The sequence below is a fragment of the Pristiophorus japonicus genome, chromosome 5 (assembly GCF_044704955.1).
Source record: "Pristiophorus japonicus isolate sPriJap1 chromosome 5, sPriJap1.hap1, whole genome shotgun sequence".
Classification (NCBI taxonomy): Eukaryota; Metazoa; Chordata; class Chondrichthyes; family Pristiophoridae; genus Pristiophorus; species Pristiophorus japonicus.
Window position 1 is genome coordinate 34,930,138 of NC_091981.1, and position 17,987 is coordinate 34,948,124.

The 17,987-nt window shown below is 43.6% G+C and overlaps 1 protein-coding gene and 1 long non-coding RNA gene across 10 annotated transcripts in view; one reads left to right on the forward strand and one right to left on the reverse strand.

Moving 5' to 3' along the window:
- The window catches only part of slc12a7b (solute carrier family 12 member 7b), a 385,059-nt gene that overhangs the window by 60,980 nt on the left and 306,092 nt on the right, over positions 1–17,987 (reverse strand). For all 9 annotated transcript variants that reach the window (XM_070880503.1, XM_070880502.1, XM_070880508.1 and 6 more), the window contains 3 exons: positions 11,776–11,906; positions 8,214–8,455; positions 6,391–6,602 (listed from right to left, as the gene is read on the reverse strand). In XM_070880503.1, the coding sequence (XP_070736604.1) occupies positions 6,391–6,602; positions 8,214–8,455; positions 11,776–11,906 (585 nt within the window). The remainder of the gene's footprint in view (positions 1–6,390; positions 6,603–8,213; positions 8,456–11,775; positions 11,907–17,987) is intronic.
- LOC139264285 (uncharacterized) lies at positions 6,124–9,172 on the forward strand. Its single transcript, XR_011593307.1, has 2 exons — positions 6,124–6,240; positions 8,155–9,172. It is a non-coding gene; the product is annotated as an uncharacterized lncRNA (long non-coding RNA).

Sequence of the window (17,987 nt, forward strand, 5' to 3'; positions counted from 1 at the left end):
GGTAGAGAAGATGATTGGGGGGGTAGAGAAGATGATTGGGGGGGTAGAGAAGATGATTGGGGGGGTAGAGAAGATGATTGGGGGGGTAGAGATGATGATTGGGGGGGTAGAGATGATGATTGGGGGGGTAGAGATGATGATTGGGGGGGTAGAGATGATGATTGGGGGGGTAGAGATGATGATTGGGGGGGTAGAGAAGATGATTGGGGGGGTAGAGAAGATGATTGGGGGGGTAGAGAAGATGATTGGGGGGGTAGAGAAGATGATTGGGGGGGTAGAGGAGATGATTGGGGGGGTAGAGGAGATGATTGGGGGGGTAGAGGAGATGATTGGGGGGGTAGAGGAAGATGATTGGGGGGGTAGAGGAGATGATTGGGGGGGTAGAGGAGATGATTGGGGGGTAGAGGAGATGATTGGGGGGGTAGAGGAGATGATTGGGGGGGTAGAGAAGATGATTGGGGGGTAGAGGAGATGATTGGGGGGGTAGAGGAGATGATTGGGGGGGTAGAGGAGATGATTGGGGGGGTAGAGGAGATGATTGGGGGGGGTAGAGGAGATGATTGGGGGGGTAGAGGAGATGATTGGGGGGGTAGAGGAGATGATTGGGGGGGTAGAGGAGATGATTGGGGGGGTAGAGGAGATGATTGGGGGGGTAGAGGAGATGATTGGGGGGGGTAGAGGAGATGATTGGGGGGGTAGAGGAGATGATTGGGGGGGTAGAGGAGATGATTGGGGGGGTAGAGGAGATGATTGGGGGGGTAGAGGAGATGATTGGGGGGGGTAGAGGAGATGATTGGGGGGGTAGAGGAGATGATTGGGGGGGTAGAGGAGATGATTGGGGGGGTAGAGGAGATGATTGGGGGGGTAGAGAAGATGATGGGGGGGTAGAGAGATGATGGGGGGGTAGAGAAGATGATGGGGGGGTAGAGAAGATGATGGGGGGTAGAGAAGATGATGGGGGGGTAGAGAAGATGATGGGGGTAGAGAGATGATGGGGGGGTAGAGAAGATGATGGGGGGTGAGAAGATGATGGGGGGTAGAGAAGATGATGGGGGGTAGAGAGATGGGGGGGGGGTAGAGAAGATGATGGGGGGGGTAGAGAAGATGATGGGGGGGGGGGTAGAGGAGATGATGGGGGGGGGTAGAGAGATGTTGGGGGGGGGTAGAGAAGATGATGGGGGGGGGTAGAGAGATGATGGGGGGGGGTAGAGAAGATGATGGGGGGGGGTAGAGAAGATGATGGGGGGGGGTAGAGAAGATGATGGGGGGGGTAGAGAAGATGATGGGGGGGGAGAGAAGATGATGGGGGGGGGTAGAGAAGATGATGGGGGGTAGAGAAGATGATGGGGGGGTAGAGAATGATGGGGGGGGGTAGTAGAAGATGATGGGGGGGGTAGAGAAGATGATGGGGGGGGGGTAGAGAAGATGATGGGGGGTAGAGAGATGATGGGGGGGTAGTAGAGAAGATGATGGGGGGGTAGAGAAGATGATGGGGGGGTAGAGAGTGATGGGGGGTAGAGAAGATGATGGGGGGGTGTAGAGAAGATGATGGGGGGGGGGTAGAGAAGATGATGGGGGGGGTAGAGATGATGGGTTGGGGGGGTAGAGAAGATGATGGGGGGGGTAGAGAAGATGATGGGGGGGGTAGAGAAGATGATGGGGGGGGCTAGAGAAGATGATGGGGGGGGGGGGAAGAGAAGATGATGGGGAGGTAGAGAAGATGATGGGGGGTAGAGAAGATGATGGGGGGGGGTAGAGAAGATGATGGGGGGGGTAGAGAAGATGATGGGGGGGGTAGAGAAGATGATGGGGGGCTAGAGAAGATGATGGGGGTAGAGAAGATGATGGGGGGGTAGAGAAGATGATGGGGGGGTAGAGAGATGATGGGGGGGTAGAGAAGATGATGGGGGGTAGAGAAGATGATGGGGGGTAGAGAAGATGATGGGGGGTAGAGAAGATGATGGGGGGTAGAGAAGATGATGGGGGGTAGAGAAGATGATGGGGGGTAGAGAAGATGATGGGGGGTAGAGAAGATGATGGGGGGTAGAGAAGATGATGGGGGGTAGAGAAGATGATGGGGGGGTAGAGAAGATGATGGGGGGGTAGAGAAGATGATGGGGGGGGGTAGAGAAGATGATGGGGGGGGGTAGAGAAGATGATGGGGGGTGGGGGTAGAGAAGATGATGGGGGGGGGGGGTAGGAGATGATGGGGGGGGTAGAGAAGATGATGGGGGGGGTAGAGAAGATGATGGGGGGGGGTAGAGAAGATGATGGGGGGGGGTAGAGAAGATGATGGGGGGGGTAGAGAAGATGATGGGGGGGGGTAGAGAAGATGATGGGGGGGGGGTAGAGAAGATGATGGGGGGGGGTAGAGAAGATGATGGGGGGGGGGGTAGAGAAGATGATGGGGGGGGGGTAGAGAAGATGATGGGGGGGGTAGAGAAGATGATGGGGGGGGTAGAGAAGATGATGGGGGGGGGGTAGAGAAGATGATGGGGGGGGGTAGAGAAGATGATGGGGGGGTAGAGAAGATGATTGGGGGATAGAGAAGATGATTGGGGGGTACAGAAGATGATTGGGGGGTACAGAAGATGATTGGGGGGTACAGAAGATGATTGGGGGTGGGGGAAGAAAAGATGATTTTAGGATGGGGAAGAGAAGATGATTGGGGGGGGGGGGGGGGAGATGTTTGGGGGGGGGGGGGAGAGAAGATGATTGGGGGGGGGGGAAGAGAAGATGATTGGGGGGGGGGAAGAGAAGATGATTGGGGGAGGAGAAGAGAAGATGATTGGGGGGGGGGGGGAAGAGTTGATGATTGGGGAGGGGGGGGGGGGAAGAGATGATGATTATGGGGGGGGGGAAAGAGAGATGATTGGGGGGGTAGAGAACATGATTGGGGGGGTGGGAGAAGAGAGTAAGATAGGGTGGGGGTGGGGGGAAAGAAGAGAGAGAAGACGCCCCAGCGAGATGTGAGCGGGCGAGCCCCTTTGACAACGAGGAAGCCAGGCCCCGCCGAGGACTTCGGGCGAGGCCCGCATGCAGCTGATGCCGGACTGCCGACGTATCTTCGAGCAGGGCCCACCCCAGTGAGATGCGGGCGGGCGGGCCCCTCCGACGACAACGACGACGCCAGCTGCCCAGAGTTCTTCAGGCGGGGCCTGCCCCCAGCGAGAGGCTGGGCGGGCGGGGCCCGTCGCCGAGGTAAGATGCGCAGGCCACTGGGCCGGGGATAGGGGCGACGTCCCTTCGGCCTGGGATAGGGTCGTCACCCTGGAGACAGGATGCCGGCAGCCACTGCGTATGTGCACAGCCTCCACTGCGCAAGCGCGCAGCTGCCGGCCCTGTTTTCGGCGCAGGGCTGTAGCTCCGCCCCCAGCAGCTCCTGCTGCGCAGCACCAAGGTGGAATTGGGCCTACAGTTATCGGAGAATCACGAGGCAAGTTTTCGGTGCAATTTTTGTTCTATAAATTAGGCGGGTCTCTCAGATGTGTGCTGTTCTAGCTGGCGGCCAAAACTTGACCCCTTAGAAACCAAAAATATAATAATGAATAATACACATGGATTTCAAAAGGGAAAGTCTTGCTTGACCAACCTTATTGGATTTTTTTGAAGAGGTAACAGAGAGAGTAGACAATGGTACAGCAGTACATGTAATTTATTTAGATTTTCAAAAGGCCTTCGATAAGGTATCCCATAATAGACTGATAAACAAGGTCAGAGAATGCAGAGTCAGGGGACAAGTAGCAGAATGGATAATTTGCTGGCTTCAAGATAGAAAGCAGAGAGTAGGGGTAAAAGTTAGCTATTCACAGTGACAGAAGGTGGGTAGTGATGTTCCACAAGGATCAGTGCTGGGACCACTGTTGTTTCCCATTCATAGTAACGATTTAGACTTTGGTATCAAAAACACAATTTCTAAATTTGCGGATGACATCAAATTAAGAGGGCCAGGGAGGGGGGGGGAAGATAGTCAATACTGAGGAGGACTGCAACAAATTATAGGAGGACATTAATAAACTTGCAGAATGGGATTATAATTTTCAAATGAAGCTCATCACAGATAAATGTTATGTATTACATTTTGTTAGGAAGAATAGGGAGGTCATTTATTACCTGGAGGGTGCGAGTCGAGGTGGGGTAGAGGAACAAAGGGATCTCGGAGTACAAATACACAAATCACTGAAAGTTGCGGCACAGGTTAACAAGGTCATAAAAAAAGCAAACTAAGCACTCGCGCTTATTTCTAGAGGCATAGAATTGAAAAATAGGGAAGTTCTGCTAAACCCTTATCAAACCTTGGTTAGACTGCATACAGTTCAGGTCGCCATATTATAAAAAAGGATAGAGACACTGGAGAGGATGCAGAGAAGATTTACAAGGATGATACCAGAAATGCGAGGGTATATATATCAGGAAAGAATGAACAGGTTGGGTCTCTTTTCTCTTGAAAAAAGGCGGCTGAGGGGTGACATAGGGATCATTACAATTATGAAAGGTTTTGTTAGAGTGGATAGAGAGAGAATGTTTCCACTTGTGGGGAAGAGCATAACTAGAGGCTATCAATATGAGATAGTCATCAAGAAATCCAATGGGGAATGTGGAAGAAACTTATTTACCCAAAGAGGGTGAGAATGTGGAACTCACGAGCACAGGGAGTGATTGAAGTGAATAGTATATATGCATTTACAGGGAGGCTAGACAAGCATATGAGGGAGAAGGGAATAGAGGGTTATGCTGATAGATTTAGATGAGGAAAGATTTAGATGAGGAAAGACGGGAGGAGGCCTGAGTGGAACATAAATGCTGGCTTGGACTGGTTAGGCCGAATGGCCTGTTTCTGTGCCGTATATCCTATGTAAGCTTAGAGAGACCGCAAACTCCCATTTAATTATTGTTCCAATGTAAATGCATTTGTGGATTGACTGCCATGGTCCTCAAGATTTGTGTCTCCAAACTTAAGAGTCCATTCTAATCTCTTCAAATGTTTCTCGTCAGTCCTCCATTCCTTCACTTTGCAAATTTTCAGCCTTCACTCCACCTCAGAGAGTGAAGCCCCTCACTCTGTTGACGTTGAGGCTCTTTGAACAGCTCCAACTCCTTTCATCCTCCCTGGATCTCAAACTGGAGAATATCTCGCTTTTATCAGCCTTTCCTTCCTTCCGAAATCTCCAAAATTTTAAACTGCAAACTTGATGTCATCTAATCATGACTTCCATGATCTACCATGCCTGCTCTTTTAATCTCGTCAACCTTGGAGGTCTTCAACATAGTTACTGGTACTTCAGCTCGTTCTCACAAGAAGTTTCAAAAACACTTTACATTCTCTGTATTTATGTACAAGACCAGTAAACAGAGAACAATGGGAATATTTTATTTATGTCAGCGCAGTTTAAAACTTGGTTCTATATTCTTGTTGTACTAAATGGACCAGAGAAAAATACCCTATGGTCAAAGATTTACAGTCATTAATGAACCCAGACAGGTTTTCAAAGTTAGTTACAGGATAAAAACAAAATCATCAGGGATACATTAAAAATCACCAGCACTGGCTGTGGGGAAAGAGCTGGGGAAATGGGACTAACTGGATAGCTCTTTCAAAGAGTTGGCACAGGCACGATGAGCCGAATGGCTTCCTTCTGTTGTATCATTCTATGATGATTGATTTGTCTTGAATCTATTCAACATAATACGTATCATCATCAGAAAAATAGGGAACAGCTATTTGCAAAGGTTAATAGTCCAACTGGTGCTATTCAAATGCAGTTGATGGCAACTTATTATAAATTTATTTTATTGTCAGTGTTAAAATTTAAAGTTCTGATGAATTTTCATCAACCTGAAATGTTAACTCTGGTGTTCTCTCCACAGATGCTGCCTGATCTACTGACTGTTTTCCAACATTTTCTGGTTTTCTTTCTTGTTTCTATCATCCACAGTGCTTTGCTGTTACTTTGGCAAATGTACTAACAAGACTGAGTTTAATCTTCACATTTTTCTTTTTAAAGAGATACAATGGAAACTGGCATTATCAGTGTTGTATATGTATACTCTGTATATACTATGCTGGTACCACTAGAGGGTGCAATTGTGGGAGGCCCAGGCAGGAGCTGTTTGTAAGGCTGGTCACCACGTTGCTGCCTCACTCTGCGGTTTGAATAAAGAGACTAAGGTCACAGCACTTCAAGCACAGCACTCGGCCTCGTGGAATTATTCTACAGATAAGTAAAGACATATTAATCGGTATGTAGGGAGAAAGTCTCACTGTTTCTTTAAGAGAAGGGGGAAGCAATTTTTCAAGTGGATTTCAACTCTGACACAGATTAACTTGTCTATTAAAATCTCTTCCTCATGCAACTGCTAGAATATCTACTTTTTCTGATAAATACTCACTAGTTATTACATTGCTAGCAATCCCGGGGATCCCTTGAAGTGTTGTGACGTTGTTGAGTGCAAAGTATTCGTTGCAAGTGGCGTTGAGAGAGGGGCCATCGCAGAAGAGCTGCCAGAGCTGAGTTGTCACTGTCTTGTTGCCTTTAGTTATAACCTTAGCGCACACGTCAAAGGCTCTCCAGGCTAAGGTCCGGTTTCCAAGCATACAGAGGCTGTGAGGGGAGGGAAATAGTACCATATAAAATGACAATGTGAAAGTATAACACAGACGAGAACATGGAGTCACCTGGTCACAACTGTGGGAGATTAGAACTGTGGAAATATTTTTCGATTTCTACATCCACAATGTAATAATCCTATTAATGGTGGAAGAACACAATGAGGGGTAATTGTGACGATAGTGCAAAAAGGGAGATATCGATTCAGCAGCTTGCTATACATCTCCCTCGATTTTCATTTCCATTGAAGTCAATGGAACGGGAGAGATATTAACGGACAGCTAAATTGATAATCAGCCAAAGTGAAAATTACCCACAAAACATCAAGATGATGAAAAGGTCATGCAACACCTATCCCTTTTGCACTCCAACTCACCCAGCCTGTATCCCAAAGAATTTTAAACACACCCAATGCAAGGGTTCTACCATCTTACTAGTAGAATACTCCAGATATTTCTCATAGCCGGGGAGGCAAAGGTGGGGAAATATAAAACTGCCCCAGGGAAATTCGCTGGGGTCAGTGGTGCGACCCTCCGGTCACAGCTGCAGCAGCATGGTCACAAGAACAGTGTTATTTTAATGCAGGAATCCAAGTTTATCTTCAATAGATTAATGCAGTATAAATGCAATTAAGTATAAAAAGATTAAAAGTCATGTAACCTTGGATACAGACCCAGGACTTAGTGCCCTAGTCTTTGAAGTAGTCATTCCACTTGGAGGAGCTACAATAAAGTTCATAGTTAGAAAAACAAGATTTTTTTTTAAGCTCACACAAATCCTTATATCAAAGATTTGAGCAAAAACACATGGAGGATAATGGGTAGTTCCATCATGACAGAAGTCATTTTAAGTGAGACATGAAAGCTAGTCGATATCGATAATGTAGGTTACCTCAACCCTTCCCATTTTGTGCCCTCCTCTCGTGAAGCTGCTGAGGAATGGTTCCATGGGCACCGGGAGCTCTTAAATTGGGCAAGGTATTGAAGAGCTGTTGGTACCTGTGAAAACGCACCTGAGAGTGGGTGCGTAGAAAATTGAAGGGACTAAAAGGGTTCAATTATGAGGACAGGTTGCAAAGATTAAGCTTGTATTCATTTAAGTATAGAAGATTAAGGGGTGATCTAATTGAGGGGTTTAAGATAATTGAAGGAATTGATAGGGGAGAGAGAGAGAAATTAGTTCCTCTGGGTGCATAACTTTAAAATTAGAGCTAGGCCATTCAGGAATTCTCTCCCCCAGAAAGCTTGAGACTAGGTCAATTGTACATTTCAAAACTGAGATTGCTAGATTTTTGTTAGGCAAGTGTATCAAGGAATGCAGAACCAAGGCCAGTAAATGGAGTATGAAGGGATATGAAACCAAGGTTGGTATATGGAGTTAAGATACAGATCAGCCTTGATCTAAATGGCTGAACATGCTTGAGGGGCTGAATGGCCTACTCCTGTTCCGATGTGAGAATAAATAGATACGACCTTTCATTTTCCAAACTGTATTACCTCGATCATCAAAAATGTTACAATTTATTTTTCATTCCAAAAACGTCAAGATTCCTGAAGAATCCTCAAAGCAGCTCCTTCGAGGTGGCTGATGGATGGATGTACTTACGGAAAGTCCGGCGGACTGAAGGTAGTTTTGATGACCCCTGCGTAGATGGACAGGATGGAAAGGACGACGCAGGCCAGGAAAACCAGAGCCAGTTTGTTGACGTACTTGACTCCGACAAATACCACCGTGGCCATCAGAGTGATTGCACATGTGCCGTAAATCCTCATGTTATTCAGCATGGCCTGGGTTTCTTGGCTGGGATCCTCTGCTTTGAATATAGCTGCACCTGGAACAATGTAGGTCTAGAGGAAAAGTAGTGCAGTTAAACCCAGAGAACCCCATTGATTCACTATTCTATAATTTACAACATTCTGACAACAAGCAGAGAAACACATCAACTGGTTTTTATTTTGCAGCTTCCCTACAATTTCTATATCCATCTCCCCATCTCCATCAAGTGTGAACACAAAGTCATGCTGGGGTACAGTTCCACAGGCACTAACCACCTTTTTTTTCAAATACTAGTCTTGAAAGCAAGTGTCACCAGGCTATTCAGTTGTAGAAGGTATCATAGCCCAGCCTTATCCTACCTTTGCCAGATATAATAATAATGTGCACAATCATTCCAGCAGGACAATATTAAACAACAAGATGGAACAATTGGAAGTATTAATCCAATATGCTGGTAATGCTAATTCCTGGTCACCAAACCAGGTGCCCTGAACTTCCGAGTTCTAGGGATGTGTTCACATTCAAAACACTCGTAGGGGGTACAAGCTTAGGGACAGGATGAATCAACATTCAGTTTCTCGCCCTGCTACAATTCTACCTCCTGCCACTGAGTTAAAAAGTGAGATTCATGGTAGTCATGGAACATAGGAATAAGACTGACGTTTGTAAACTTTGTTGTAATTAACTTTTTAATTACTGCTCATCTGTGTAGCTGGTGGACAGCGGAGTTGTTGCATATGTGTAATAGAAGCACTATTACTATTAAAATAGTAACTTTCAAAAGCAAATTGGACATATACTTGGAAAAGGAAAAAGTTGCAGGGCTATAGGAAAAGAGCAGGCTATTGGGACTAATTAGATAGCTCTTTCAAAGAGCTGGCACAGAGACGATGGGCTGAATAGCCTGCTTCTATGCTGTGATATTCAAGACTAAAACTCCAAAACTGCCCCACTATGAGGATGCTAAGAGGTTGCAGGGTGACTTGGACAGGTTCGATGAGTGGGCAAATGCAAGGCAGATGCAGTGTATTGTGGATAAATGTGAGGTTATCCACTTTGGTGGCAAAAACAAGGCAGATTATTATCTGAATGGCGAAAGATTAGGAAAAGCGGAGGTGCAACGAGACCTGGGTGTCATGGTACATCAGTCATTGAAAGTTGACATGCTGGTACAGCAGCTGGTGAAGACGACAAATGGTATGTTGGCCTTCATAGCTAGGGGATTTGAGTATAGGAGTAGGGAGGTCTTACTGCAGTTGTACAGGGCCTTGGTGAGGCCTCACCTGGAATATTGTGTTCAGTTTTGGTCTCCTAATCTGAGGAAGGACGTTCTTGCTATTGAGGGAGTGCAGCGAAGGTTCACCAGACCGATTCCCAGGATGGCAGGATTGACATATGAGGAGAGACTGGATCGACTGGGCTTGTATTCACTAGAGTTTAGAAGGATTAGAGGGGATCTCATAGAAACATGTAAAATTCTGATGGGACTGGACATGTTAGATGCAGGAAGAATGTTCCTGATGTTGGGGAAGTCCAGAACCAGGGGACACAGTCTAAGGATAAGGACTGAGATGAGGAGAAACTTCTTCACCCAGAGAGTTGTTAATCTGTGGAATTCTCTACCGCAGCGAGTGATGCCAGTTCGTTGGATATATTCAAGAGGGAGTTAGATCTGGCCCTTATGGCTGAAGGGATCAAGGGGTATGGAGAGAAAGCAGGAAAGGGGTACTGAGGTGAATGATCAACCATGATCTAACTGAATGGTGGTGCAGGCTCGAAGGGCCGAATGGCCTTCTCCTACGCCTATTTTCTCTGTTTCTATGTTTCACTCCTGGTCTCGAGTCTCCCACTCGCTGGGAGCGCAGATGCGAGAATGTCTGGAAAATCAGGAGCACAGCAAATCAGCGCACCCAATTCTCCCGTCTCGTGTTTCTAAGGCTATAATGTACTGTTTAGTGCATATTTAGTGAGGATATGGGGTTTGGTGAAATTATGTTTTGTTGCGACTATTGACTTAGATTAAGAAAAACATTCTACGTGATTCAATATGCAACCACATCTTGCATTTATATAGCACCTTTAACATAGCAAAACATCCCAGGGAGCTTCACAGGTAAGTTATCAAATAAAATTTGACGCCAAACTGCATAAGGAGATATTAGGATGTGTGACCAAAAGCTTGGTCAAAGAGAGTTTTAACGAGCGCCTTAAAAGGAGAGATAGGTAGAGATGGTGAGTTTTAAGGAGGGAATTCCAGAGTTTAGGCACTAGGCAGCTGAAAGGATGGCCACCAACAGTGGAGTGATGAAATTCAGTGATGGGCAAGAGGCCAGAATTAGAGGAGTGCATAGATCTCGAAGGATTGTAGAACTGGATGAGGTTACAGAGATAGCGGAGGGCGAGGCCATGTGAGGATTTGAAAACAAGGATGAGAATTTTAACATGGAGGTGCTACCAATGTAAGTTAGTGAGCATAAGGGTGATGGGTGAACAGGAATTGATTAGAGCTAAGATACGTGCAGCAGAGTTTTGAATGTGTTCACATTAATGGAGGGTGCAAGGGCAAGGTTGGAAGCCGACCAGGGGAACATTGGAATAACAAGCAAGCAAGCTTTTTTTTAATAAAACAAGTCCAGTGAAAAATGGGAAAATTTTGGCATCTCTTGATAATGAACAACCTCCTAATGAAAATAAATGAATGCGTGACTTTGAAATGTGCAATTACTAAGAATGCAATGTTATTAGTAGGTCATTGATTACAGAGGAACACATCTTTCATTAAAATAGTAATTTCTCACCTCTTCATTAATTGGGACAGAATACACTGGAGTTCAAAGACCATGCTTGGAAATATTTGAGCTTTAAAATCTAGGAATCAACATTTAAATGTTTTGAACACGTAGAAAACCTTCTATCGTAAACCAACACTAGTGACAGGAGGTTCTAGCTAACTAACAAGCTCTAGGAGGGGAAAATTAGTTCGGGATCCTGCCCCTCATTGCTATTCAGGGTCTCCCTGTCTCAGCTCACACAGAAGAACAGTTATGCGGGTCAGGTACCAGAGGGCTGGCAGTGCTCATGAAACTGTGTCCCAACACGAGTCAGTGCCTTCAGGAGCTGGAAGAATCAGGTACCCTAGATGTCAGCTGCGGCACACTCTCCTGAGTTGGAAGGTTGAGGGTTCAAGACCCACTCCAGACACCTGAGCACAGTTAAGGTACAGATCAGCCATGAACTAATCGAATGGTGGAATATGGCATGAGGGGCTGAATATCCCATTCCTCTTCCTATGTAATCGTGGTACTGTATATAACATATATAAATGAATTAGAATTTCACTGAAATGTTCTGAGCTTTACTCTGCTCAGGTTCCAAAAGTGCAGCAACTCACCAGTAGAATTTCAATTGTTCCCAGGATGTACATGGCCCCAGCAAACGTGGTTCCCAGATAAAAGCAGAGGCCCACAGCCCCTCCAAACTCTGGACCCAGTGACCTCGAGATCATGTAGTAGGAGCCTCCGGCTATGAAAAAAGGGACATAAATGTGTGAGAACTAGTGAAAGGTGAAAAGAAGAACAGGTTTGTTCAGAGATAAAAAGGGTCAGAGAAAAACAAAACATTTTAGCATCAGCAAAAAACAGGCGTAGGCTAGAACTTAGCACAGACTATTACAAATGGGCTTTGGACGAGAATTTCCTCAGAACTGCGTCTGCTCCACTGCCATAGCTTTGATGCGAATGCAACAGATATCTTCCATTTAGGCTTGTAAACAAAGTTGCGGGAGCAGCCCTGAGAAAATTCCCAGCCATATCTGTATAGCATTCCTTATCTTGACAGCCTTGGGTCCATAGTAGGAATCTCACCTCTGTTAGAAGTTTGATGATTCAAGACCTATCCCAGAGATTTGAGCACAAAATACATGCTGACACTCCCAGTACAGTACTGAAGGAGTGCTGTACTGTTGGAGATGCCGTCTTTCAGACAAGACATTAAATCCAGGCTGGTGGGTGCAAAAGCACTATATCTATGAAGAGAAGGGAAGTTCTGCCTGGTCAATATTTATCCTGAACCTACATCACAAACGGTTTAATTGATAATTTATTTTATTGCTATTTGTGAGAGATTGCTGTGCACAAATTGGCTGCTGTGTTTCCTACATTACAACAGTGACTACACTTCAAAAAGTACATTATTTGCTGCAAAGTGCTTCAGGGCATCCTGAAAGGTGGTATATAAATGCAAGACTTTATTTCTTTCTCTATTAAAATAACAGAGGAATGGATTACTTCTTCATCCCCTGCTGCAACAAAAATTGCTGTCAAGCCTTGATTTTAGATTCCAATTAAAGGCCAGAGTTGAGGTTCCCTGATGGCTAATTTGGTGGTTCAGTTCACCTACCTGTGCTGTTAGTTGATTGGAGTTGTGGTGGCAGTAAGGATACCAAAGAATGAACTAACAAACTTCCATTTATATAGTGCTTTATAGCCAATGAACTGCTTTTGAAGTGTAGTCATTGTTGTAATGTAGGAAATGCGTCAGCAAATTTGCACAAACAGGAATGTGATAATCTGTTTCTTGTCGTGTTGGTTGCGGGATAAATATTAACCAGAACACTGGGGAGAACTCCCCATCTGTACTTCGAGTTATTGCCATGGGATCTTTTACGTCCAACTGAGGGGGCAGACAGGGCCTCAGTTTAACGTCTCATCCCAAAGACGGCTGGCACTTGCAATAGTGCAGCATTCCCTCAATGCTGCACTAGAGTGTCAGCTGAAATTATGTGCTCAAGTCTCTTGAGTGGGACTTGAACCCAGAACTTTTTGACTCAGACAAGAGTGCTACCACTGAACCACAGCGGACACATTAAGGGAAGGCACAATATATTTGATGCGTAACATCTAAAGCAAGCACTTCAGAGCAGGTCTTCTGACCAACCTCTTGGCCACAAAATGGAGCACGTCTCCCAGATTCTGGACAAACAGGAAATCAAAAGGGAATTGGATATATACTGTAGGGAAAGGTCAGGGGAGTGGAACTAATTGGATAGCTCTTTCAAAGAGCTGGCACAGGCACGATGGACCGAATGGCCTCCTTCTGTGCTGTATGATTCTATGAGCTTCCAATACAAAACTGTCAATGTTATTACCTCTTTATTTCAGAAAAGGAGCAGGAGTAGGCCATTTGGCCCTTCGAGCATGCTCCGCCATCCAACAAAATCATGGCTGATCTTTAACTTCAACTCCACTTTCCCTCCTGATCCCCATATCCCTCGATTCCTCTAGAGTGCAAAAATCTATCTAACTCAGCCTTGACTATATTCAATGGCTCAGCATCCACAGCCCTTTTGTGTAGAGAAATTCCAAAGATTCGCAATCCTCTCAGTGAAGAAATTGCTCCTCATCTTTTGGCATATGAAACTCTGTTAACTCAGCTTCTAAAAGATGTTCATGTTTAGTTCATTCAATATGGGAAAAAAGTGGTGATTGGCATCATGAGAGCGCGAGCGACAGATTTCACTTAGAAACAGCCAGTGTTCAAGATTTAAATAGGGTCTTGGGATGTTTATAGTATTGCCATATTGTAAACATCCTATCGCATAATATTGCAATCTTTGCAAGAGGATGTTGAAGTACAAGCTGGCTGAAGGACGGTACATTGAATGTAAACTACCGAACGTTGATGTACAAGAAATGTAAACTTGTGTGCATCTGCTGAAGGATGGTGCTTTTGATTAACCAGAGATTACCAAATAAGACAAGGCTACTTGCAATTTGATAAATTGAAAATAGTGTATAAATATAAGCTTTTTCCTTTGCTCAAGCAGCATGAGAAGGAACTCATGCCTAGGTTTGTGTGCTCTGTGACTATAGGCTGCTTGTAAATTGCTTTTTATGCTAAAGTTAAAGAATAAAATGATTATAACCAGAAGAATGAATTTGTTACCACTCAAATGAACAACATAAGTCTATTTTAAAACAACATTGGCGAGCCAGCGAGGAGGACCTGATCTTAATCCTGTTTGAAAACCGGGGGTATCGAGACGGGACTAAAGTAGAATCTCAACCATCAAGAACGAGCTCTGGGGCATGAGGTGAACTTTTTCACCATCGACAAACCAAGGCAACACAGCAGGACTTGGGATAAAATAACTCATACACGTGTGAGTGGTATTCAGTTTGACAGGGAGTATAGCAGATACAAAGTTGTATGGTGTTTTAACGTGACAGTGGCTGAAGAATCACTGTACTAATCATATAGTCCTTTATCTCTTATCGGCATCATAGAAAGGGGGGGGTTGTTGTAAATGGGGAAATTGGAGACCTCCAATAAAGGCCGAGTCCAAGAAGAAAAGAGCCAAACAGGGGACGAGTGATGCTTCTAGTATAAGTAGCAATAGAGGAAGTGTTGACAATTATACCCAATCTAAAACAGGAGGTAGTACAAGGTTACATGTTTTTTTTAAGATGGCCCCCATAGTTACCAAACACTTGCACACACGAGGGACAACAAAAGGGAAAGACAAGTTGTATATGAATATGAATTATAAAGAAGTCGGGATCTGACCTTTCAGAACTGTGCCAACTCAGTGGCCAATTGCCCAAATATGATGGATAGGAGGCCCAAGTTAGTCACTAAGTTAAGTTTGATTGCTACAGCAGGTGCACATCTTGACAGACAAGGATGCTTTTGCACTGCTGCAAGCTGCCTTACCTCCAGGTGTTCTTGAGAAGTTTATGGCGTAAATAGCCGCATATTAAAAAATCCTGGGTTAAAAATTTGTGTAACAAAAGGGGTTAGGAAAGGGAGAAAGAAGCTAAAAAGCCAACAGCCAAAGTTAAAGGAATAGGATTGCTGTGAGGAAGAAGTTTTGTTTTTATTTTGAACAAAAGGAAAAAGTTTCCGGGAATATGTGTGAATGTTTCTTGGTTCGTGACCAGAGAATATCACTTAAGTTTTGACACTTTAAGTTCATAACCCATTAAAGGGATCAATGGAAGGAAAAATAGGAAAGACCAATCACCTCCAATAGGGGCCAAATCCAAATAAGAAATTAGTGTCATTTTTGAGCAGTCCAAACTTGGGCTCTTATCAAAAGGCAACAAAATTAAGGGTGATGGACTCAAACAATGTTGAGAGGGTCAGAGATATTGCTAAGCTGCATAAAAGTGTGAATATAATTGATTGGGTATGTTCATTTTAATTTAAAATTATGCACCTAGATTTGGGGGAAAAAAAAAACTTCTGAACTACAATTTAAGTTTGTTTTACAGACGATAAGTTTTAGTCCAAGCTTCAGCCTTGAAGTTACGGTTGCCATGGTAGAAAGTGAATTTGAACTTTTCAAAACATTGGACTAGAGATTTGTTTTAAAATCTATTAAAACAATACCACGGGGTCTTTAAAATCAGTTTAAACTATTACAAAGCATTGTTATTGCAAGTCTACCAATGAGACAAGGATAGACAGCAATGTAAGCAGTGTAGATGGAAGTGTAAATTACAAAGCGATATTAATAGATTAAATGAATAGGCAAAACTGTGACAAATAGATTTTAATGTAGGCTAATGTGAAATCATCCACTTTGGACCTAAAAGGGATAAAACAGGATAGTACTAAATGATGAAAAGCTAGATACAATGGAGGTCCAAATAGACTTGGGGATCTGATTCATGCACATAGATAATTAAATCAAAATAATCAAATAGATTAACAACTGAAATAATCAAAAAGGCTAAAGTCGAGAAGATTAAAATCCAAGGGGGTAGAAGTTATGCTACCGCTATACAAAGCCCTGGTTATAGCACACCTTAGAAGGATATGTTGGACTTGGAGGGATGCAGAGATTTACCAGAATTCAAGGATTAAATTATGAAGAAAGGTTACACAAATTACAGTTGTATTCCCTGGTATTTAAAAATGGGATAATATTAAGATATTAAGGAGAACTGATAGGGCAGAGAGACACACATTTTCAGATTGATCACATTGATCGTGTAAGAATCAGAAGGGTAACCAGTATGTCTTGATTATAATTAACTACTTTCCCAAATGAGGTTAAGTAGCAAACATCGGAAATTGAAAATTAGTTTGAGGAAAAGAAGGATAAGGTAGTCTATGATGGAATAAAGAAGGAGAAAGGGAACAACTCTGTCCCTTTTCTACTATTAAAATCTGCAAGACTTTATTGTATTGCCTCTTTAAAAAGTTTGAGATATGTTTTTTGGTGCCACTGTGGCTCCGCCCACTTTTGCCTTTTGCGTAAGAGTGTTAAACGCTTTGTTTCACTGAAAGAACTAATTTTTTGTTCGGTTATATGCAATATTGTATCATTTGGAAAGACACCCGATGAAAGAAAAGGAAACCTGTAATTTATTGTAAGACGTGTTATTTTGTTTTATTTTATCTGTTCTATATTGTATTTAGTCAATAAAATATTGGTCTGAGTTAAATTGGAACTATTGAGATTTAAATAAAACTGTTAAATGGTGAAAACCCGACATTCATTCTGGCCACAGTGAAATTCTGGCTATTTTAAATTGTGTGAGGGTCTCTAGTTCTATCCATGAGGCTTTCACTGAGAAAAAAATGGGAAGACACCCAATAGTTGGAACAGAATTGGTTCACAGAATGTTTAAAGTAATAGTGATGCTGATAATGATTTTGCTGGTTTTAACTGATTTTTCACTCATACGGATAGATAAAAATTTTAATATTTTTGTGCCTTCGTGGCTCACATTTTGAAAATTGGATCTGAAGGAAAAGCTGAAATTTATTTATGAATTTGACTGCATCAAGAAATTATGTGCAAGTTTTAAAAGATACAAAGACTAAGGAAAAAAAATTTGAAAGATGGCATTTGGTTGATTGAGAAAGTTTTCTTAAATTTACATGAAGTGACGTAATGGCATCTAAATGTTTTGAACTTGTGGGGAAGAGCATAACTAGAGCCAAGATAGTCACCAAAAAATCCAATAGGGAATTCAGAAGAAAATTCTTTACCCATAGAGTGGTGAGAATGTGGAACTCACTACCTCAGGGAGTAGTTAAAGCAAATAATATAGATGCATTTAAGGGGAGGCTGGAGGGAGAAGGGAATCTGAGGGAGAAGGGAATAGAGGGTTATGCTGATAGATTTAGAGGAGGAAAGATGGGAGGAGGCTTGGTAAACTCCGCCATGGACTGATTGGGCCGAATGGCCTGTTTCTCTGCCGTATATCCTCTGTAATCATATGTTAAAGCCTCTAAGAGACCAAGGCTTACTTTTGCAACTTTCTTACTTTTTACATACTTGTAGACGTTCCTGCATTCTGTTTTTATATTTCTTGCTAGTTTACTCTCTTATCCTATTTTCTCCCTTTTTATCAACTTTTTGGTCATTATTTGCTGATTTGTAAAGCTCTCCAAATCCTCAGGCTTACTACTATTCTTCGCAACATTATAAGACTCTTCTTTTAATCTAATACTATCCTTAACGTCTTTAGTTAGCCACGGAGGGCTCACTTTTCCTGTGGAGTTTTTATTTCTCAATGGAATGTATATTCATTGAGAATTTTGGAATATTTCTTTAAATGTTTGCCACTGCTTATCTACCGTCATAATCTA